Below are 24,219 nucleotides of genomic sequence, written 5' to 3'. Positions count from 1 at the left end.
AAGAGAAAGAAATCAAGGGTATTCAGTTAGGTAAAGAAGAAGTCAAATTGTCCCTCTTTGCAGATGACATGATTGTATATTTAGAAAACTCCATTGTCTCAGCCCAAAATCTCATTAAGCTGATAAGCAACTTCAGCAAAGTCTCAGGATACAAAATTAATGTGCAAAAATCACAAGCATTCGTATACACCAGTAACAGACAAACAGAGAGCCAAATCATGAATGAACTTCCATTCACAATTGCTTCAAAGAAAATAAAATACCTAGGAATCCAACTTACAAGGGATGTAAAGGACCTCTTCAAGGAGAACCACAAACCACTGCTCAGTGAAATAAAAGAGGACACAAACAAATGGAAGAACATACCATGCTCATGGATAGGAAGAATCAATATCGTGAAAATGGCCATACTGCCCAAGGTAATTTATAGATTCAATGCCATCCCCATCAAGCTACCGATGAGTTTCTTCACAGAATTGGAAAAAACTGCTTTAAAGTTCATATGGAACCAAAAAAGAGCCTGCATCTCCAAGACAATCCTAAGTCAAAAGAACAAAGCTGGAGGCATCACGCTACCTGACTTCAAACTATACTACAAGGCTACAGTAACCAAAACAGCATGGTACTGGTACCAAAACAGAGATATAGACCAATGGAACAGAATAGAGTCCTCAGAAATAATACGACACATCTACAGCCATCTGATCTTTGACAAACCTGAGAAAAACAAGAAATGGGGAAAGGATTCCCTATTTAATAAATGGTGCTGGGAAAATTGGCTAGCCATAAGTAGAAAGCTGAAACTGGATCCTTTCCTTACTCCTTATTTAATTCAAGATGGATTCGAGACTTAAATGTTAGACCTAATACCATAAAAACCCTAGAGGAAAACCTAGGTAGTACCATTCAAGACATAGGCATGGGCAAAGACTTCATGTCTAAAACACCAAAAGCAACGGCAGCAAAAGCCAAAATTGACAAATGGGATCTCATTAAACTAAAGAGCTTCTGCACAGCAAAAGAAACTACCATCAGAGTGAACAGGCAACCTACAGAATGGGAGAAAATTTTTGCAATCTACTCATCTGACAAAGGGCTAATATTCAGAACCTACAAAGAACTCAAACAAATTTACAAGAAAAAAACAAACAACCCCATCGAAAAGTGGGCAAAGGATATGAACAGACATTTCTCAAAAGAAGACATTCATACAGCCAACAGACACATGAAAAAATGCTCATCATCACTGGCCATCAGAGAAATGCAAATCAAAACCACAATGAGATACCATCTCACACCAGTTAGAATGGCGATCATTAAAAAGTCAGGAAACAACAGACGCTGGAGAGGACGCTTGAGGTGATTCCTCAAGAATCTAGAAGTAGATGTACCATATGACCCAGCCATCCCATTACTGGGTATATACCCAAAGGATTATAAATCATGCTGCTATAAAGACACATGCACACGTATGTTTATTGTGGCACTATTCACAATAGCAAAGACTTGGAATCAACCCAAATGTCCATCAGTGACAGACTGGATTAAGAAAATGTGGCACATATACACCATGGAATACTATGCAGCCATCAAAAAGGATGAGTTTGTGTCCTTTGTAGGGACATGGATGCAGCTGGAAACCATCATTCTTAGCAAACTATCACAAGAACAGAAAACCAAACACCGCATGTTCTCACTCATAGGTGGGAACTGAACAATGAGATCACTTGGACTCGGGAACATCACACACCGGGGCCTATCATGGGGAGGGGGGAGGGGGGAGGGATTGCATTGGGAGTTATACCTGATGTAAATGACGAGTTGATGAGTGCTGACGAGTTGATGGGTGCAGCACAGCAACATGGCACAAGTATACATATGTAAGAAACCTGCACGTTATGCACATGTACCCTAGAACTTAAAGTATAATAAAAAAAAAATAAATAAAAATTAAAAAAAGCAAAAAAGATCATGAAAAACATTGAGCTCTTTGAGTCATTTTCAAAACTAATTTCAATTTTTGACCATTTAAATCCCTCTCATGAAAGATGAAGTGAGCACTCATAACTATTTCCCTCCTCTCATCCTGACTTACTAGCTATATTGTTTGTTTCATATTGTCAGTGTTTTTCACTCTGATATTCTGTTTGGCAGCCATAATTCTCACAATTCTTTTATCTTAGTTTTGTATTTAAGCGGATACAGGTTTCACCATCACTCCTTATCTTCATACTCAAATTCTTTGTTTGGATTTATGTCTGACTTTCAGGATTTAGTCATCAATTCTTTATAATATACATTTATTAATTATTAAAAATTTTTCTTCCTAATTCACCAGTACCAAAACAAAACAAAAAAGTGACCCATAGCTATTAGGCTCTGTACCTGGGAGGTCCAGCTTTGAATTAAGTTTTGGTATTGGGGAAGCAGGTATTTGTGGAGGAAAAAATGGTAGCAGAGCTCCAGAAGTTTCACTTAGTTGGGACAAACATCTTTTGATGTATACTCTTGTTTCAGCTTTCCAGCACCAAACTGTCATGGGCCAAAGATCTATGTGTAACAACTGGCAATGTGCTTCTATTTTAGATTAGGCTTTAATAGCTACATATGATAAGGGGGACAGTGTAAACAATCAGCCAGCTCACTTGAAAGTGACCACTTAAGTGATACAGAAAATTAATAACGATCTTAAAAAAACAACAACTTATTCACCTTGGGTAGTGCACATCAACTATCTTTTTACCAATCTTAAAACACCCCACGCCTTCTCTCCTACTGCAATATAGGAAGTCTCCACTGTGTATCTTACAACTCTCGAGTTCTATCCTTGGCTATATTCATTCATTTCTCATTTCTATTCTTAGCCATATCCATTCATTTCTGTCTCTATACTCTACCCAGTAAGTTTCATCTACTCTCCCAATCTGAACTATGCAGATGATCCTGAGTCTTCATATTCATACATAACCTGACCTTTCGGGCTTTATTCAGATGTTCTAATTACTTATTAGGCTGGCTATCTGGATAATTACCATCGCCAAAACTGAAAATAATCTCCCCCAGCTATTCCTCCATAATCCTATTCATTCATTTTAAAATGTCAAGGTTACGTCTGACCTTTTCCACTTCCTCTGAGTGTGATTAATTCATTCTTTGCAACATTCCTCGCATCCTTTCTCTCCTGTTACTACAGCCACCATGCTAATTCAGGATCTTCACACTTCATATAGAAACTGGATTATCACAACATTTATGACTATTCTTCCTGTTATGAAACAGAGTAGTCTATTACCACTAAGTCATCTACCATATCACTACATATTACTATACCTATGACAATTGTGATTATGGTCCTTGACTACACGATCAACTCCAAAGTCTTTAATCTTCAGTAATTTAGCTTTGAAATTTTTCAACTTGCCTCCCCTCACACTTCTATATAAATTCCCCGTTTGGCCAATCTGCTCTATTTAACATCCAAAAAACATATTCTATGCATTTCCTGTGCCATTTCCTCCATCTGGAATACATCATGTTTCTGATTCTTTGAGGTTCATATTAAAAACTGCCCCAACTAGAAGTGTTCTCACAGAAAGTTCCAGCTGAAGGAAGATCACCTCCATCTGCAAAAAGAACTTTAAAAGATCATCTCCTCCGTCTATGAAATCAAAATGTTTAGGGAAACTGAGGCCAAAGGACAACACAAATACTTTTCTTTCTGAACATTCATTTTTCCAACATTTTTTCTTGTTTCCTATGTGCTAGTGGGAGCTGTGCTAGTTACACAGGCTTAGAGTTTTGTGAGAAAGGCTGACTACCCATAAATTATCACACAAATAATTAAATTTGGATGAGTGCTTCAAAGAAAAGGGGAAGGGCAGAGTATGTGTAATTGAGGGAAGAGGTGAGGCATAAAATTTAGTAAGGGAAGACAGGAAAGGGGTTACTTTGGTTTAAGAGCATATCTTCCCTCAGTGGGGAGAAATCTTTTAACTCATCTATGCCTAGTGTTCCATTATTGGAAAGCTAAGCTTGTGGGAGTTATTTATATCCTGCTGCTCAAGGTCATTGCCAAGGTCTGATTTTTCACAAAAAAAATTGCAACCTCTGGTATAAATGGGTTAAGCAGGGGTGAGGGTGAAAGATGGAGTAGGAATTAACTCTGGGAAAAGGTAGATTTCTACAGGCCAAAGGAGAGCCCAGAGAAAGGCACTTTCAAGGATTTAAGGTCTGGGTGCTAGAGTAAAAGGACAGTTTCAAGAAATGCACAGGCAGGGAGGGATAAGAGCAAGCTGGGCTGTGAAAGGTCATGTTGAAGATTTCTGGACTTTTTCCTAACACCAAACAGGCCTTGTATATCACGTTCCAAGAACTTCACGTCAGGACCATGGCTGATCCTGGCATGGGTAATAATGAGAAAAGCAATTACAAAATCAGAAAAAATTCTAGTTTTATTTCAACTGAAAAACATTTCCTATATCCCTATTACTTTTCTTTGTGTGTGTAATGTCACCCAAAATCAAGTTAAGAAAAGAAAGCATATGAATTTACAAATACAGCCATTTTCAGTTGGTCCACTTGGCTTTGATAAGAGGTCGTGTATGTATATGGAGGTATGTACACTTATAGACACTTAAGGGAGTTTTTATATTTCTTAAAAGTGAAATATTTCAAGTAATAGAAATCCTTGAAAATGACTGCTATTATTTGAAATGAAAATGAAAAATGAAAAGCTCCATTCGTCGTTTGGCTATGCATTAGTGCTGTGCATTATTGCTACACTGTACTTGAAGTTAAATGTTCATTCTCATGCCCTTTTCCATCAGATCCTTCATAAGAGAAAATATTTAAAGAGAATACCAACACAGTTCTTCCAAGGATTATTTTAACCTCATTGCTTTTTAGTCTCATCTTGCCTATACTAAATAATGAATTCCAAAATGCAATTACAAATTTATTTCTTCTAAAATTACATTTATATCAAGGGTAAAATTTAAGGAAGATAAATGACAAAGTTATTAAAGTAAGAATGACAGCTAGAATTTTTTGAGCAACTTCTGTGTACTAGGTATTGTTTTGGGTATCTTAAAATACATTATCTCATTTAATTCTTACAAGGACTCTTGAAGGTGCATATTAATCTCTATTTCACAGATAAGGAAACTGAAGTTTAGAGAAATAAGCAAGCATTTCCCCAAATCATATACACCTTAGACCTCTGTTGTCCAATATGGCAGCCTGTGGCCACATGTGGCTACTGAGCACTTGAAATGTGACTTGTTTGAATTGAGATGTGCTACGTCAAACACATACCAAACTTCAAGGGCACAGTACAAAAAAGTAAAGTATCCTATCAATAATTTCTGAATATTGACATGTCGAAATGATTCTATTTTAAATATGGTGGGTTAAATAAAATACATTATTAAAATTAATTCCACATATTTATGTTATTTAAAAAAAATCAGCTACTAGGAATGTTAAAATTACATATGTGGCTCACGTTATATCTCTATTGAAAAGTGCTGACCTAGACCTAAAGCTGAATACTGAATTTGACAGTAGATATCAAATACTGAGAGGCCACCTGCATTCACACGTCCTCTCCATCAATGATGGGAAGCCAGATGCTGGGATTATGATGAGGTGTAAAATACCGTACTACTACTGTATTACAAAGACACATAAGTGAGGGTCCAAGAGGTTCTTACGTATACAATGGTTGAATTCTGGTGAAAGAATTTATGAACTCTACTTCAGCTGATCGATGATCTTTTTATATCAAGAACTGAGACTAGTGAGTAAAATGATATCTGGGCATGCAGAATTTTACTCTTTTTTTCCTCTGGGCCATAATGAAAATAAATACATTGCTCCAATATACTGAGTTTAGACTAACCTATTATTATAACTGAGAAAAGTAATCTGCACTAAATTACAAGAAACTACAAAATTACGTGGACCATATTATCCAAAAATATTTTGCCATATTTGTTCCCTAGGCTTCAAGAAGTTAGCCATGGGTATGTGGCTTTATCATTGTATATCTGCATCTTCATATCTTTATGCCTGCATATCTAAATGTGAAGGGTGAGGAAATTGGGACATTTACTTAGATTATTTTTTGACGTATACATTTGGCCTAACATTAACATGTGGCGATGTATCAGACTACCCTGCAGTTGGTTTGGTTTGGTTTGTTTCTTTCTAATTGTGTGGTATTGGGGGAGGGGGTAATAAGGATTTAAGTCACTTAAATGTAGCCCCTTAAATGCCATCCTCATACTAAGTTTAACTTTAGGAAAATGATACTGGAGAAGTAAAAAGCTATCAAATTCGCAAATCTTAGCAGCAGAGACCACGCAAGTATCTGCTTTATTCTAGTTTGGAATTTAACACAAGGATGAATAACATGCACAATTTTAGTTCAGCTATTAAAGTGCATACTCAAGTAGTTAAGGGGGGGGGGTGGAGCAATGGAGAGAGAGCCTTCTCTTTGATCTCACAGGTTGCATTAAAAACCCACTACTCGTAATGAGTTTTTGAGCATCCCCTGGGCACACATAACTTGGTCCTTGCTCTTTCAAAATGAGTGGACTCAAACTGACGTACAATGTGATTATGTCTACAGTGCACTTACAACCATCTTTCAATAAAGGTCTTCAGATTTAGGCTCTAGGTAGAATAAGGCAAGAAAAAAAGGACACCAAAATTATCAGCAGGCTTTAACTAACAACAACTGGATAAAACGGTAATGTGTAATTAAATGATAATTAGAAAAATCTGCCAAAACTTTGCACTAAGATATTATCACATTTCTAATGCTTGAAATTACACGGAAAAATATACTCAGTGAATTTAAGAGAAAACAAACATTTTAAATCATTTAAGTAATCAGCCATATTTCCAAAATGTATACTTTAGAATAGAAAACAATTTATATATATAAAAAGGCTTATTAACGTTAACTTTAAATTAGCTAATACTTGAGTCACACTTTTGAAGAAGCTTCTGTTTTGTTTCCAGGAACTTTTTTTTTTTTTTTTTTTTGAAGCGGTTAAGGCGGCTATATTAAAAACAAAAACAAACAGCTAAGCTGCATTCTTTTCCTCCTGTGAATGGCTTATTTGCACTCCTCTATGTTAATATTCTCGAAACCCCATTTAGCTTACGATGTCTTCAAAAAATTTGATAATCTGTCTTTAAAGTTTTGCTCTAAATTAGAGACTTACTTTTTGTAAAACGCCTTGGAACCATAAACCTTTAACGAGATGAGAAAGGTCTCTTTCCTCTGGACTTGACTTTACTGTATAGGTGTGTGAGCGATTTTTGCTGTCAAACATTGCCAAGGCAGACTGTTGTTGTTCAGTCTGCAAATGTCTCAACTATACCTGCACAGTTCCTCTCTTCCCAACACAAACCCATCCACTCCCTTCCCCTCTGCAAGTTTTAAACTTTGTTTCCTTGGGGGCTCTGTACAAGCAATGCTAACAACGGCCAAGAGACAAAGAGCTGTTCTGTGGGCTAACAGGATGCCAAATTTTAGTTGTGAAACAAAGCACTCGAATTTGAGATTGAGGAGGAGGAGCAGAATGACAATAGTAAAGCCTCCAGCTCGGAGCCACCCCCCAGACAGCCCCCTCCCCAGAGCCCCGCGCGGGGAGTTCTGGCCCCGGGACGGTGACTCCGGGATGCAGCCGCCAAGCCCCCTGCGCCCTCGCTCACCGCTTCACGCGGATGATCTGGTCCCGCATGGGCTTGATGTCCTGGAAGCTCTGCTGGTTGACTAGGCTGTAGACGAGGATGAAGCCCTGGCCGTTCTTGATGTACAGGTCCCGCATGGACGCGAACTGCTCGGTGCCCGCCGTGTCCAGGATTTCCAGCACCGACGGCGACGAATCCACCTCGATCTCCTTGCGGTAGAAGTCCTCGATGGTGGGGTCGTATTTCTCGATGAAGGTACCGGTCACGAACTGCACGGTCAGGGCGGATTTGCCTACCCCGCCCGAGCCCAGCACCACCACTTTGTACTCGCGCATCGTCCCTCCGCGGCCGCCGCCGCCGCCGCCGCCCGCGACATAGACCTACGCCGGCCGCGCTGCGCCCCCAGCCCCGGCCCCGGCGGCCCGCCCAGCCGCCTCCCGCGGCCGCCCCCACCTCACAGCCGCGGCGGCCCCCCGGGCGCCGGCGGCGGCGGCGGCAGCTGAGGGAGCAGCGGCCCTAGGCATGGGCCGAGCCGGGCGGCGATGCGGCCCCGTGGGCACCGGGTGGGACTGAGGGCGAGCAGGGAGACAGAGCGTGAGCCGCCGGAGCCGCCCGAGCCGCCCGAGCCGCGGGCCCGCAGTGCCGCCCGCCCCGCCCCTCGCGCCTCCACGCCCAGATCCCCGCCCGCCGCCGCCGCCGCCGCCGCCGCTACCCCCAGCGCTGGAGCGCGCGCCCGAGCCCCAGCCGCAGCGCGGCCAGGGGCGGGGCCCGGCGGCCGGGGCGGAGCCCGCGGCACAGCCTCGCCCCCGTCCCCGTCGCCTAGGCGACCGGCCGCGGGCGCTCCCGAGAGGCTCTGCGCGGCTCCGAAGCTTCTGCCGTCGCGGAGATAAACAAGCACCGCGACTGCCCAGCAGCGCCGAACCCTGCGCGCCCAGTCAGACCCCAGGGCCTACGTACCGAGCATGCGCAGTTCCCGCCCGAGCTGGGAGCAGTCAACCTGAGACTCCCACGTTCAGAATTCGGCGGAGATGCGATGGTGGAGGGGCCAGAGCTACCTCCAAGCTTTACCCTGAGGCGAGGAGTGAAGGGGAGAGATGCCCAAGGCCCAAGAGGGACCGCGAGGGCCTTTGCCCGATGCCACCCAGTCTGTCAGCACTTCTAGAGTTTGGTTTTATCTTGTATTAGCATGTGTAGCTTTAAGGGGACGGGCACCTACAGGCTTCTGCCTGAAGTTGTGTAAACGCAACAAAACGAAGCTTTGGAGTGTTAGGACATTGATAGGAGGGTGACAGCCCCCTCCGGCAGCGCGCCACAGGGGCGAGCCAGAGGCGGCCACACACCACGGAAGTTGGGTCCAAGCCTGCTGACGTCGCCAGGGTCCCGCCCACCAATCCTCTGGACCCGCCCACATTTCTTCTAGATCCGCTCCTTTCAGTGCCGAACTGCAGTCGAGCTCTGCCCACGCCCTGTCAGCCACTGGTGAATTGAAAACCTGGAGAGCGGAACCCCGACCGGCAGCCGGAAGGCCCCGGGACACCTCATAGCAACAGCCGGCTAGGGGCATCTAGTGGGAAGCTGGGATTCATTCTAGCCAACCACGTCATGTCTCTGCACCCCATGGTACCATTCACTACCAATAAGAGAGCCTCCCCATACCACGTGACTTTCCTCTTTCAACCAATCGGGAAAAAAATCTGTCGCGGGATCCGCAAGCACCCCCCCCCAGTGCCTCGCCAGGCGGGGCGGTTCGCGCACGCTTTGCCAACCAATCGTAGGTGAGCTGGCGTGTGACGGAAGCTTCGACCAAACCAACCAGAGCTCGCGAGCCCCTTGCCACAGAGGCCGGCGGGATGGAGATAGGGCCCGGCTGCGGGCGTTTGGGAGGGGCAGAGATTGAGGAGCCAGTTGCTGTGCTCTGTTCTGGCAAAAGAACAAGATGGGTTGCAAGCCAGAATGATGAATTCCACTTTTAACGTCGTCTCCGTGGCATTCTGCCTAAATGATGGGCATGGAAATGGTGCTGAGGGATGTGGGCTGAATCGAGAACACAGGGACTTTTGTCTTCAGGGTGAGAAATGTTCCGGTCCTTAAGGAGATATCGTGCAGCAATTGCATGGGTCTTCCAGGCGTTCCTCCCAGAACATTATTTTTTCTTTCACTATTAAGTTTTAAAACTTAGCGTTCTGTCGCTAGTATTACATCTTAGTTACACACCCTCTCCCACCCATAACGTCAAATTTAGGAGACGTTACATCCTCAAACATTCCTGCATTATTTTTTGCAGTTACCGGTTACTCGGTTTACTTTCTTTAAACTAGGTCCTTCTCAAACTAGTCTCATCCGTTCGTTACTGTCGCACATTTCCTGCGAATAATACATTTCTGTAGTTCTATTGCTAAAGCCTGGCATACCTCTCCCCCGGTCCTCTTTCCCACAAGGTCATCATGCAGAGGGGATTTTGGTCTGAGTTAAAAGCCAGGTATTCTTTCACCATCTTTTCTGTCGATAGTCAAACTACTGCAAAGACTACTCAAATTTAGTAGTTTCCTATTTCCCTAGAGCTTCGTTATATTAGAATGGGTAACTTATATTTGCATTACCTTGCTATAATAAATACACACCAAGTTTTCATTTAAAATTATCAAGGACAAATGTCCTCTGAATTTAAAAATGTGTATGTGGTAAAATATAACTCAGCATTTCTTGATTACATATCATTAAAATATGAATGGTACTATCTGAGCCACCAGAATCAGCAGTGAAGGTATTATATTAATAAAAAGGACTAAGAATCAGTACTGTTTAAAGGGAATTGGAACCGAAGAGGATCTACTATTTCACGCTAGGCTAGTAATGTGAAATAGTGAATTAAAATTGAGAGAACTTACATGGGTGCTTCATATCTGAGCTACTTTGGCAGGGATGTTTCAAGAGGATGTAGGTAAGTATGATGTTCACCTAGCTTTCCAGAAGTCTCATATTTTGTGTAAAACTGGTATGCTTATTCATGGTTACTTTAGGTTAGTAGCAGCTATACTTCTTTTCCAAGGAAAGACAGATTGTCTCTTTTAAGATTCTAATTGTGCATCTTGGTAATAAGAAGTTCTTAGATTTGTTCAATAGAGTCAGGAAGCATGAAGCTTTCTCTCTAGATCATGACAACCCATCTAGTACCTTGCATTACAGAGAAGTTCTAAGTCCATTTACTTTGCAAGGAATAAAGATTCAGTGATTTATGTTTTTGAGAAATTTGCTTTGGGATTGTGGGTCCAGAAGGTCGCCTAAAGCAACTGTTTTCATGACTCCTAGGTCCCTAGATGTTGAGAAGCTCTGGACTGAAGCTGTCACAAAAATAGTGAGTAGTCTCCGTAGTCACTCCACTTAGCATAATAGAGAGTAAGACAGCTTTGTGACATTTCTCAGGTTATTTCCCCTGACCTCTCATCAATGCTGACGTTTTTGATAAGAAGGAGTATAGAGACTGCAGCCCTTTGGGTGGTTATAGCTCGTTTATTTACAGGCCTTATATTGACAGGCCTCAGATTTCATGCTCAGTACCATAAAGGTTGATTTTTAACCACCAAGAGGCAAAAGAAACATGACAGGTCAGAGCATATTTTCTCACCTATTCTGGCTTAAACGATGGTACTTACCTGATTTGTGGCTGTATGTGAAATGTTGGGTGAAAGATTAGCTGCTATAAAAAGGATGTCAGGACGTGTAGAGAATTTAGAGGACTTGGGGGAGAGATGGATGTCTGTTTTCTAACCCCTTAGTCATGTTCATTCTGATGCCAGCATAAACTCTATTCTGAGATGATTATAGAAATAACTTTTGTCTTCATTCGTTTGTGGGAAATAAATAAAAATGATATAAAAGAAATGTGAATTATGCCCAAGAGCTGTAAATCTGTAAGACAGTGAAAACTTAACGCTGTAACTGACACTGCAGGATCCCTTTAGTTTCCCAAGTGCATTGCCAGGAGAATAAAAAGAAAGAAAATCTTCATTTCTCCTCCCTCCACTAAATCTGAGAGGGAGTTATCTCACCTATAGCCAGATACCTTCCATTATCACAGTTGTGTTACCATGGAAACCCAGGTCCATCCTTTCTTTCTGTGAAAGATGTTGGAAAAGGTGGTATGAAGTGGGAAATCCACTGTATTCTGGGACTTCCTGACACCAGCAAGAAGCAAATATGCAGAGAATTTAATAGAACCAAATTAGTAGAGGATATTTGTAATGCGAGGGGTACTTTTCAACTGTAAAACCCTGATTCCTATTGCTTCTTATTAAAGCCTGCATGCCTCTGATTAACCATAAAGGGGAAGGGCACGTCAAGTACATTTAGCACCTGTGAAATGCTGCTGGCAATTATAAGGAGAGCAGACGATGGTTTCTTGCCCTCTGAGGCTCCTAATACAGTTGAGAATCTAAAATATATATGTGGAGTGGAAAGGAAGGGGCAAAATAAACTTTGTTCTTCCTTTAAAAATGTGATATGTCTCAGTGTTTTTGAAAAGAAAAGGAATTAGAATGCAGAAATTAAGAGTATGGGAACAACTCAATAAAATAAACTTATGGGTGGACAGAGTAGATGTTTCAAAAGGCCATTTTAATCAGAAAAAAAAATCTGAAAGAAAATGCGTAATGATTAAAATGTAGGCAGAAAAAAGAAAAAGACTGAAGAATCTTAAGAGCTGGAGGATTCTGTGGAAAACAGAGCTTCAGTGTGGTTCATATAACAAAGCAGAAGAGCAGGCACAGTATTGCTTGCGTACCCAGCAGTTTCCCTTTATTTTTGCCAAAGAAGCTGGGGTGAATCAGGATTGGACTTTAATAGCATTGCTTTCCCTCTGCCCACCGTTAGTCCAGAAGTAGGCATGTGACTCAGTTCTTGTCATCGGAATGGGGAGAAGGCTGCTGGGGCTGGAGGGATTTCTAGGATATTGACAAGAGTGAGGAAATATCCCTGTTTTCTGATGTCACTCTCCTTGCTTCCTGCTTTACACATTGAAATACGAGAATGTGGACACCATTTTGGGGCTATGATGCATTATGGCATTATGATGCAATACCGTAGAAAGCCAGCAACTTCAGATGGCCAAGGAGGAGGATGGGAAGAACCTAGGTTCTGCATGACAACTTTGGACAGTCAAACTAACATTAGAACTTCCTACCTTTGGAATTATGGCTAAGTAAACAGCTGGTGTCTTTCGATTTAAGTCTGTGTTGGTAAGGTTTTCTGCATCTTACAGTAAAATACATCCCACCTGTTACAAAAAGTGTGAGCCATTCCAGCCAAAATGGGGTTTAAAAAAATCAGCAAGCATTTGTGAGCACTTTCATTTCACTAATATCCGAATGATATTTCAAAGATACTATAATATTAATTGAGCAATTACTGTGTATATTTTTTAGGCTCTGGGGATACAACAATAAGCAATTATCCTAAAGGGCTTGTATTCTAGCAGGAGAGACAGATAGTAAGCAACCAATTACATGTTTATGTTACAAAATAATGGTTATCATTAAAACTAATAAGGAAAAATCAGGAATTGGAAAAGGCATATAGTAATTATATAAATAATATTACAAAATGTATAACTAAATAGCTGAATGAAATTACAAAAACAAACACTTTCCAAGTAAATGAGAATGAAATGTATAGTTTATAGTGACATTCCCAGAGGTCGAGAGACACAGTAAATTGGAGTAGGTTAGTCCAGGAGAGTTAGTCTGAAGGAAATTAATATTGTATCAGGTTTTGAAGGAAGTGGCTAAAGGACAGGCTAGATGGGGCAGAAGAGAACACTCTAGATGTAAGGAACTGGAAGAGCAAAGGAAGAAAGCAGGAATGAAGTAAGAGCGAATAAGGGAAATACCAGAATCACTTGATTTTTAAATTCCCTGTAGCAACAGCATTCTAGGGGCATCTCTCAGAGAAAAAGAAAGATGCCAGAAGTCTCAAAGCAAGATTATTTAAAAGTATAAAAATAATATAGGAGAAAAATACAGAAGACAAAGTAGGAGTACAAGAGTGCATTTGAAATTAAGGCGTCGTTCAAAATAATGAATAATTTATAATGTGGGCGTCAAAAGAGTTGTCATAAGAAGTAATTATGGATTTAAGGGCATCAAGAAGGAGGGATTCAAACTTTCACAAATAGAAATAGAAGGAAACATGAGGAGTGGCAAAAAATAAGGACAGGTAGAAAAACAGTTTTTGCTTGTGGTTATTTTTCCATGGTAGCTGTTATTGACATGCATTATGTAGAAATGAATGGAATTTGATTGAAAAGAAAAATTTCAATAGAACGGTAATACATAAAGATAGTCTTTTTGGTAACTAGTGTAATTTAAAATGTTTTCAGTAGAATGCCTTTTTTGTACCTTGCTGTAGGAAAATCTTTTCAACAAAAAAAGCTGTAAGTAATAATAAGTTACAGATTAGCAAAGCATTTTGGAAATAAAAAAACCCATAGATGTGCCAAATGTAATAGTAGAGCAACAATAATAAATATTTGTAATGAAAATCAGAACTTTTTAGGCATTATGTGGTTTCTGGTCAAACATGGTTGTAGTACTAATTTTTCTAATGCTATTTTCTGTACAAATATAAGAATTTTTTAAATTAAGCTATGGTAGATATATGAACACATCTTGGTATTATTGGAGGTAGGATTTACCACTCACTTTTTGTGACCCCAAGTGTAACCCTGAACAGACTTCTGCCTTAACACCAATAGCACGTGATTGTGCTTCTTCTCCAGTGACTAGGGAAAGGGACAGAGCTTTGTTCATTTTTGTTTTACCAGCATTCAGCACATTGCCTAAAAACAATTGTGGGAATTCATAAAATGTTTGTAAATAAATGAGCAACTGAGTGGACTATAATGTTGCTTCTAAAAACCCTGGGTTTTGAACACAGAGAAGATAAGAATAAAAGGAAAGGAATAAGGATTTTCCCTAAATCAAGGTGAGGTTGATATAAGTGTCCTCTAAAGTTGGTCTAATCTCCAAAGAAACTTGTATCTCAAAAACACTAAGTCTGCAACAGGCAAGGTCAATGGCAGTTTGTAGACGTGGAATTTAGTAGTGCCAGGAAAGATCTGAAAAATCATGTCTTCTATCAACTGACTGTTGTCTGAAATTCTGCACTTAGGGTTTGGTCTTTTGATGTAAAAGTTATTTTTTTCCAATTAAAATGTAAGTGGGAGATATACAGTTAAATTTCACAGTCTGTCAACTTTGGGCATGGAATTATGCTTACCTGGATGAAAAAGAAAATGAAGAAAGTAAAATAGAAGAAAATAGTTTAAATTGGGGGATAAGTCATGGCATGAGTATGTGCCCAGAGCGAGTATAAGGAGGCCATGTAAATCCACTTATTTTTGTCATACACTTACTAATTTTTTTCAGTAAGGTTAATCACTCCACATGGCGTAACATGAAAAATAACAGCCTTTACAATTACTAGATTCTTAAACTCATTTCAAGAATTTAACTCATTTTAAATTTTTATGAGATTATAAGAAGTTTTTAAACTTTGAAGCTGCATCCCTTCTCTGATTCCCTCCATTTCTCCTCTGCTTCTCACATTATTGTGTTCAGCAATGGTTTGGAGGCATCTTGGGGAAGACAGAGCAGAGTTATGGTGGAAGTACCATCTAACTCTTCTCAGCAGCCATCCAGTTATCTTGTTGAGGGAAGTTATTCATCCTGCTGTCTAGAATTATCACCTCAAAAATCAGTTTCCTGCTTTTCACAGAACAGTACACCATCTTTTACTATTATCCTAATTAATATTTCTCACACAGCCTTACAAAATATTAGTCACTTAATGAATTATTAACCACATTCATTGGGCTGCACTAGTTGAAAAATATGTCTTGTTTACTTAGTCAGAGCGCTATCTCTGTGCAATGGCATTGATGGTGAAATTGATCAGAGTCTACATTTGAATGAGAGAAGCTGAGGGAGACATTTCAGAAATAGTAAGCCTTATTTTCCTTGGTGTACCAGGTAGTCAAGGAAAGTTAAAGTATTTTCTTATACTTTGTCTTGATTACATTCTTTTGGGGACTGGTCTCTGGTGTTTATTAGGTTTTTAAGATTTTGGCCATTTTCCATGCAAACTAATGTTTCCAATGAAAAGATACAACAATGCGTGTTAATTGCATAAGAAATATTAATTTGTTAATGTAATTAAATTATATAAGCAACAATTAGTTTCAAAGCTGGAATGGATTAAGTCAGTTCTATACTACACACTGACAAAGTGAAAGGAACTCAAATGGACAAATTGTGGTGCTGTAAGGTTATGATTCTTAAGATTTTTATATTAATGTTGCAAAGTTTCCAAGTGCTCAGTGCTGCTCTTTACATTAGGGCTGTAGACTCTCTTAAGCCTGAGGGTTCTATCTGGATATGTGATTGATGGGGTGGAGGCTGGACTGAGGCTTAGTAAGACATTTAACCACAGCTTGTATAATACTCCTTAAATGCTGGCTCTCACAAACACAGAAATAGCGAACATTAACTAGCTCTGTTTCGATATCTACCATCTACCTGTCAACTTAAAATCATGAAATCTATAAATTTGGAGAGGAGAGCTTTATTTCTTCCTAAGAGTTGCAGCCAGCAGGGTGGCCATCCTAGCTGGCTGGGAAGTGTAACCTCAGGCAGAGACCAAAAGAAAAAGTTATTCTAGGGAGGATGAGATAGGAATTTATGCTGAATGGATTGGCCAAGTATATTTATTTAACACGTTGTAGGAGGAGCTATAAATATCCATGAAGAGGGGGCATGTGCATGAATAGTAGGCAAACATGGATGTTACGTACGTCCGTTGTTCACTTTGGTGTGGAGACTTCACATTTAAATGCATTCCAATTAAGCTCTATATGTCAAAAGGTGAAGCAGGGATATGAAGGCACTCAGTGTTCAGCCTCTGTAAACCAGACAGAACCAGAAGATGGTCAGTGGTCTCTTATCAGGAGAAAGTTACTGAAATCAGTCTTTTGTCCAATCAAAGCTGTAGCTGTAGCTTGTGGAAAAGAGGGGTCAGTTAGTCAGCATCTGGTGCTCAATGAGCTATGATTGTTTCAACAGTGTTTATCTTGAGGCCAGTGCTTGTTTAGCTGCTAGAGAATAAGAAAAACCTGTGGCAATTAGAGCATAGTTTATTCTATAAGGGTAGGGGTATGTGACTTTAGCTTTTTCTGTCATGGCCTTAGGTCTCATTTATTATTTGGTACTTTATTGCCACAAGGAGCCTGTTCCATTAGTCTTATGATCTCTATTTTAACATATCTATTTTGTTTTTTTCCTCCACTTGATCCAGAAAGGACTAAAGTACATTTCATAAATACATATAAGATAAACTTAAATAAAAATAAGAAAACTTTAAATAAAAATGAACTATATTAATACATTTCCAGTTTTAAGGGTCAAATAGATTTTTTCAAGAAACCTTTATCTATTCAAAATAAGTTTTTTCAGAAACTGTGTTGCACATTGGTGTACATCTCTTTAAATAGATTTCACCGTGGCATTCACACTTTGTGTTGCTCTATATGTCTTAGGGTTGGGGTAGGGGGAGCATGTTAATGCCCAAATCCTTCCCAAGTCTCATCAGTGAATAATCTGGGGGAAGGAGGGTTGGGAATGTGTATATTGAACAAAATCCTCTAAATGATTCTGACTTGCCTCTGGGTTGAAAATCAATTTAGCCGGGTGCGGTGGCTCAAGCCTGTAATCCCAGCACTTTGGGAGGCCGAGACGGGTGGATCACCAGGTCAGGAGTTTGAGACCAGCCTGACTAACACGGTGAAACCCCGTCTCTACTAAAAAATACAAAAAAGTAGCCGGGCGAGGTGGCGGGCGCCTGTAGTCCCAGCTACTTGGGAGGCTGAGGCAGGAGAATGGCGTGAACCCGGGAGGCGGAGCTTGCAGTGAGCTGAGATCCGGCCACTGCACTCCAGCCTGGGCGACAGAGCGAGACTCCATCTCAAAAAAAAAAAGAAAAAAAAAAAAGAAAAAAGAAAATCAATTTAACAATACTATGTGTTTTCTGAAGTAAAGATCACACTTAAAGGAACTGGTGATCTTGGAAATTTTTACCGAGGATACTAATGAGATAGCCTACCCCAAATCCAGAATTTAACTTAAATTCCACCTCCCCTTGTTTTCCTTAAACTAATCTCTCACCATATTTTCCAAAAACTTTATACCTTTCTTCTCATGTGTACTGCAATTTGTCTTGCATTATATTTATCTTTGTCGTTTCAGCTGGTATATGGACTCATGGATGTCTGGCGGGGAGGAGGGTGGAGAATCTATAAGTGTTTTCATCTTTCTAATCTTTATTATGCTTTAGTCCATAGTATATATTCAATAAATGTTGAATGAATTGGATTAAATATAAAACATTAAATGTTATGAAAAGTATGCTTAATTTTCAAATTATCAAATTATTTTATTCTCCCTACTAAAGGGAAATCAATGGTGTTTTTCAACTTTGAACTGAAACTCTAAACTATATGAACTCATAACAATGTGAAATTTTAAACAGTATTATTCTTCAAAAGACAGTAACATAGGCTTAATTCACAGGAACTGCAGCTGGGTCTTATCCTTTAAGCAATCGTTTTTAATGTTCTAACCAAATACTTATACTAAAAGACAAACAACTGCTGAATGTGATAAAGTAATGGAAAAATATAGAAAAACTCCCATTTTCTCTATCTCATTGCATGTGAAATCATTCTTAAAAAGAATCACTTCCACTTCTATTTGAATCAAAAATAGCCAATAAGGCGATTCTAACTGGTTTAAAAAAAACCAACAAGAATAAAACAAATCACCAAGGCAAATGAGTTTTAAAAGGTATGAGTCATCAAGGTTAAAAAGTATTAGAAAAATATACAAAAACTTACACATGTCCTTGATATAGTTTTGTCTTGTGTCCCCTTAAAATTTCAGTAGCTTTTCCTGTTGCTTAGAAATCAAGGACATCTGATTGGCAGGACTGTGACAAGCTGCTAAGGAAACTATTTATGATGTCTTCAGTCCCCATATTAAAGACCCCCTTTTTCATTCTAGCTGAGGGCTGGTGTAGGCAGGACAGGAAAGCTTTCAGATGGTGGGAGGCACAGAACCTTCATAGGGGCTGAGGCAAGAATATCCAGATGACAGCAGACGGGAGATAGAATAAAAGATGCCAGCCTTCTCATTGTGAGTTTACAGTGGCTCCCTTAGTCGGGGGCTTTTGGCATGGTTCTCATGAATTACACAATCTAATCTACTTCTGTACAGAAGATTTTAGAGGCACAGTTGAGTGTGCTAAAATGGCATTACTACCTACTCAGAACATGATGCTTCTGTGTGCCCATATGCCCAACTTATTTTCAAATGTATTTGAGAAAAATAGAAAATAGGCATTCTTAGTACTAGAGACATACAATAAAAATGCGCATGACTCTATCCACTTGTAGGTTTCTTGGGAGTTTTGTCAGGCTCCAGGGGACCCATTTTTGTACTACATGAGTTCTCTGGTCATAGATCGTTGATGTCATTGGCACATGGTGCCTAGCTCATGAGCCAGTAAGATTTGTTTCCTCCTAGGAATTTAGAACTGGAGTCCAGAGGGTGGGGCTGGGCATTTGAACTAGGAAGTAAGGAAAGCCACACTGGGAAAGCCTTTGATGGCTTCTGTGTACAACTCAGCAGAAATGCTAATCTGCAGAGAAATGTCAAAGAATAAAGTCGATTATTAGAGAAGTAGTGATGGCTCACTTAGTTCCTGAGAGCTTTCCTACTCATGAGGAGATCCAATTGCATTTTCTACCATTGGCATTGAGATCCCCGCTTCCACCCCAACATTACACTAAATTTTCCTTTAAGTTAGTATCAGTGGTTTTCTGGTTTTCTATTACAACCAGAAGGTTCCTGAAAAAGACAAAGTTATCCTGTTAGAACATGTTCTCTTATATATCTGTTAAGAATACATTGGAAATGAACAGCATTCTATTGTCAGTTTGTCAGCATTAATTATAAATTATGGCCCAATAATTTTACAGATCCTAATTGCATATAGCTGATGACAGTGACTTCTGGAGCTGCTTTATGATAGTGTTAGTTAGAGGGTCCTGCCAGATTCCCTGGAGGAGATAGTTTGTCCTTTCTGTGATGATGGAAATAATGTTTCTCATGCAGGTTTAATAACAAGATGCAGTGCAAAAGCTCCAGGCACTAGCCAGGTCATGTGACATGAGGCCTGGGATCAGCTTATCTCACAGACCCAGACATAGAACCCCGTGCCAGTCCCACAACAAGTGGACAATCTAGGAGGATTTGAGTATTTCCTGCAGCTATTCAACAAATACAGAAAGAGGTGGTTTGCTTCAACTTAACTGTTTATTGTTGTTCTTACGCAGCAACAGTTCTCCAGTTGTCATCTGGAGAAATGGAAAAGTAATATGAAATCATCTAGTTCCTCCTTAAGATAGTACTTGGGATCCTGTGAATGCAGGGATTTCCTTATTGTCCTACCTGCAGGGAGGGGCATTCAGGGCTTCTGGATCATAACCTCGGTCACATTTTAAAACTTGACGTAATGTCTAAAATAGCTGTATTTATATTTTAAACTAACTTGAAAATGAAACTACTAGACCATATAATTTACCTACTAAATTTGGACATTTTTGAGAATAAAAAGGGATACTATTAATAATAAAATGAAAACAGCCCTTATAAAACCATCAGGTCTCATGAGACTTATTCACTACCACAAGAACAGTATGGAGAAATCACCCCCATGATTCAATTATCTCCCGCTGGGTCCCTCCCACAACATGAGGGAATTATGGGAACTGTAATTCGAGATGAGATTTGGGTGGGGACACAGCCAAATCATATCACAATGTTAAGTTGCTCTTAATCATTTTATTGATGAAGTACAACTGGTTGATTAGTAATACAGGAGTTTTACCTGATCCTTACTTACCTGTTTTGTAAATGTTATTTTGGAGAAAACCACTCCTATGATTTGTTTATAAGAAGTCTAGCATGGAGTGTCGGTGATCACATTTAGAGAATTGTAACTGTGATATTAATGAGGACTGACAATGTGGATGATGATGATCCAATTCATGTGCATCAGAAAAAAAATCACAACTTGATTTTTTACCTGCTTTGTTTCAATTAATCCTAATTTTTAGAAAACAGATAAACGCATGACCCAGACAAGGGTCTTTGCTTAGTAAAGATTTGGAATTTTCTCATGCCAAGAGATCCTTTCCTGAGGCCTTTTCCAATTGAATCCAAAGTTTGCCATCCAGTTCTTCCAGAGGAGAAGAATCTAGATTTAGTAGATTATTGTTATTATTATTATTATTTTGCCAACTTCTAGTCTCTCCTTCATGTATTTGACAGCTCCTTAAAGTTTCTGGCTATAGCCCAGCCCTCCAGCTCCCTGACTGAGATGGGACCTATCAGAAGCATGTGGGTGTTAAAATCCCAACTTGCCTCCATTCCTCAAGCCCTGGACTTAAATTGGGGTCCTCTGGCCCTGTGGATAACCTTAACCTCATTACCTCATTTCCACTCCAGGTTTGAATTTCTTCTCTCTTTCTGTATCTAGTGATTTCCCATTCTATCTTCTAATCCTGACTTTAATGTAATTATATTTGCTATATTTTGTTCAATAATTACAAGTTATTGGAATGGGGCCAAGAGCCCTTTCTCAGCAGTTTAGTCTCCAGATGTTGGTATAAATGAAGATTAGACTTCTCCTGATCTTCAGATCTTTCAGAATGCCATGTCTAATTTTTTTCATGAACAGAATTAACAGAGGAAACCAGAGCCAGTATCTAAAATCTCAGAGTCCATCACAATGTTTTGAGTTCATCATATATTATGACATAGTCCATCACAATGTTTTGGGAAAACAAAACAGTCTCCTACCCTAAAATACTTAGTATCTTTAATTAAAACCACCAACGTCAAACCCTGATGGCAGTGAAACCACCAATTTTAAACTTTGCGAAGGAGCTGGGGTTGTTTTACTAGGAATAATCACAACAGGTCAGGTAGTATTTATGGAGGGTTCACTTTTGAGTAGGAATATGGGGGTCACCACAAGATGTTCTGTCCACATCAACTCCACCCTTGAGGAACATGGAGCACACATCAGAATGCAGATGTACACTTGCCTTTACAGTGTCCAAGTTCCTATCAGTGAGCCACACTGTTCTCAGATCCTCAGGGTCCATAGTCTTTTCACATGTTTTTTATTTGGTACCCTGAACTATAGGACTGGGTACACTGTAGCTTCAGTTAAGATGTGATTGGTGTAGACGCATTCACTGACGTTTGTAGGGTTTTCCTGGATTTGTTTTCCCTTGCAGTTTTGGATGGCTGGTTCTCTGGGGGCTCAGGACGACACCAGGCAGTCGGAGTAAGGCTGTGCTCTGGCAGGGACTGATGAGGCCTGGAGGAGCGGGGATGTGCACAGACTCACAATATCTTTTTTTTTTTTTTCTTTTTGGCATTTAAAAAGCATCAGATTACATTGTGAATAAATCCATATTGGAAGGTTATTTAAGTCAGTAAGCACCAGTCTGCCAACCACATAAGCTGTACAATAGCCTCTATCAGGCTGCTTAAAGGAAAGCAGGCTGAAGATTGATCCAGGATGCCAGGACTTGCATCCTAAAAGTCAGGCTCTTTCTCTTCTGCCTTTACTACTGAGGGAAAGGAGTAGGGGAAACCAAGGTAAAGAGTTTCACGAACCTCCACTCTCCCCCTCACGTCAGCTCTCAGCACTAAAGAGGCAAGTTAGGAAACACAAGTGTCCATCAACAGACTAAATGGATGAACAGAATGTTCTATATCCACACAGCCGAGTATCAGCCCTAGATAGGAAGGCAATTCTGACACATGCTACAACATGGATGAACCTTGAGGACATTATGCTATGGTGAAATAAACTCATCACAAACAAATACCGTATGATTCCACTTATATAAAATATCTAGAACAGGCAAATTCATAAATATAGAAAGTAGAAGTCACCAGGCACTAGGGGGAGAGGGGAATGGGGAATTGTTGAATGAGTATAAGAATTCTGCTTGAGTTGATGAAAAAGATCAGTAGAGGGATGATGGTGATGGTTGTACAGCATTGTGAATGTACTTAATGCTGCTGAACTTAAAGCCACTTAAAGTGGCCTCTGTGTATAAAACCACAGTTCTTAAAAAGGCAAGTTGAGGGGATTACCACTTCTGGAAAGATGGAGTGGATTCACTTTTCCCTATTTCTCACTGAGCACAACTAAAACCCCTGGACATACATGATATGTAGAACAAACAGAAGAGTCTAAAAGGTGGAGAGAAGAAAGCAAAGCCTCCAGGGACCTTGAGACCCAATAAATGACACAGATGTGAGTTTCCTCGGTTTTCTTTTTGCTTCATATAACCTAGACTAAGTGCTGCAGAAGTCGCCTGCTTGGAAACACACCAATAAATGCAGGCCAAAAAAAAAAAGCCCTGAGTAAAGGGCTTGACATTGAAGGTGCTGGTTTCATATTTGATGGGAGAGGGAAGCAGGTGGAGCTGCAATAGGTGACTCGATGTCTAGGCCTAGAGAGTAGCCCCCAGATCGCTGTGGATGCAAACTTGCTGGAAGGATCTCAAAGACACCCATTGAGTCCCCTAAATTTTTCCTTTATTCAGATTATATAAAACTTTTGTTTTACTCTATTTAGGTTAAATAGTACACAAAACGTTGCCTCATTTCCAATCTTCACAAAAAATTTCAAAGACTGGTTTGATACAGTATGTAGTATGGGACTCCTTAGTTATTGTAGCTCAATATAGTGTCTGCAGAAACTGAGCCAGCTCAGGTGATTCTACCCCAAGTAAGTATGGTTACTCAGGAGAAATTATACCCAGAACTGACATTATTCCAGCACTTTTAAACAAATACTGAGAATTTCTAAAATTCAAACATGGTAAAGATTAGCTAACCTTTAATCCTATGAGAAGAACAACATTTAACCCCAAAGAAATCCTCAGTTGCAAGTCTCTTTACAGCTCTGTAAACAGCAGGGTGGAGAATGAGGTGAAGGCTGCACCTGACAAATCACCAAACCCTTGTTTCTGTTCCTTTGTTTTCTCATCTGTAAAATGGGGATAACAATAAAAATTCTTCTAAAGATTAAAAAACATCATGTTAGCTACTCACAGTTCTCATCACAAACTGTAAATCTTGGAAAGCAGGGACTCTCTTTGCCTTTCGAACATTCCAGAAAAACCTAGTCTGCTGTCTTGTAGACATTCAGGGAGGACTTAACTAACCACAGCATCGTGTCCACTGCTGAGCACTTAGTACCAGTACTCTGAGCTATGGAAGACCTGGAAGGTCTCTTTGTATCCCTGGGGCCAGAAATCTACACCACCTGGTCAAAGGTCCTGTTCTTGATGGCTTAGAAATCTGACCACTCTTTGATCCC

The 24,219-nt window shown here is 40.1% G+C and overlaps 1 protein-coding gene and 1 long non-coding RNA gene across 6 annotated transcripts in view; one reads left to right on the top strand and one right to left on the bottom strand.

Moving 5' to 3' along the window:
• RAP2A (RAP2A, member of RAS oncogene family) overlaps nt 1–8,345 on the bottom strand; it is a 53,117-nt gene extending 44,772 nt beyond the window's left edge. The window contains exon 1 of the mRNA XM_050766003.1: nt 7,726–8,345. Within this exon, the coding sequence (XP_050621960.1) occupies nt 7,726–8,039 (314 nt within the window). The 5' untranslated portion in view covers nt 8,040–8,345. The remainder of the gene's footprint in view (nt 1–7,725) is intronic.
• Nucleotides 8,346–8,571: 226 nt separating this feature from the next.
• Nucleotides 8,572–24,219, top strand: part of LOC126940231 (uncharacterized) — a 134,524-nt gene continuing 118,876 nt past the window's right edge. For all 5 annotated transcript variants that reach the window (XR_007720675.1, XR_007720676.1, XR_007720673.1 and 2 more), the window contains exons 1-2: nt 8,572–9,772; nt 11,014–11,059. This is a non-coding gene — a long non-coding RNA (uncharacterized LOC126940231). The remainder of the gene's footprint in view (nt 9,773–11,013; nt 11,060–24,219) is intronic.

Source organism: Macaca thibetana, chromosome 17 (assembly GCF_024542745.1).
Source record: "Macaca thibetana thibetana isolate TM-01 chromosome 17, ASM2454274v1, whole genome shotgun sequence".
NCBI lineage: Eukaryota > Metazoa > Chordata > Mammalia > Primates > Cercopithecidae > Macaca > Macaca thibetana.
Note: the sequence above shows the minus strand (reverse complement) of the source record. Positions and strands in the feature narration are given on the sequence as shown.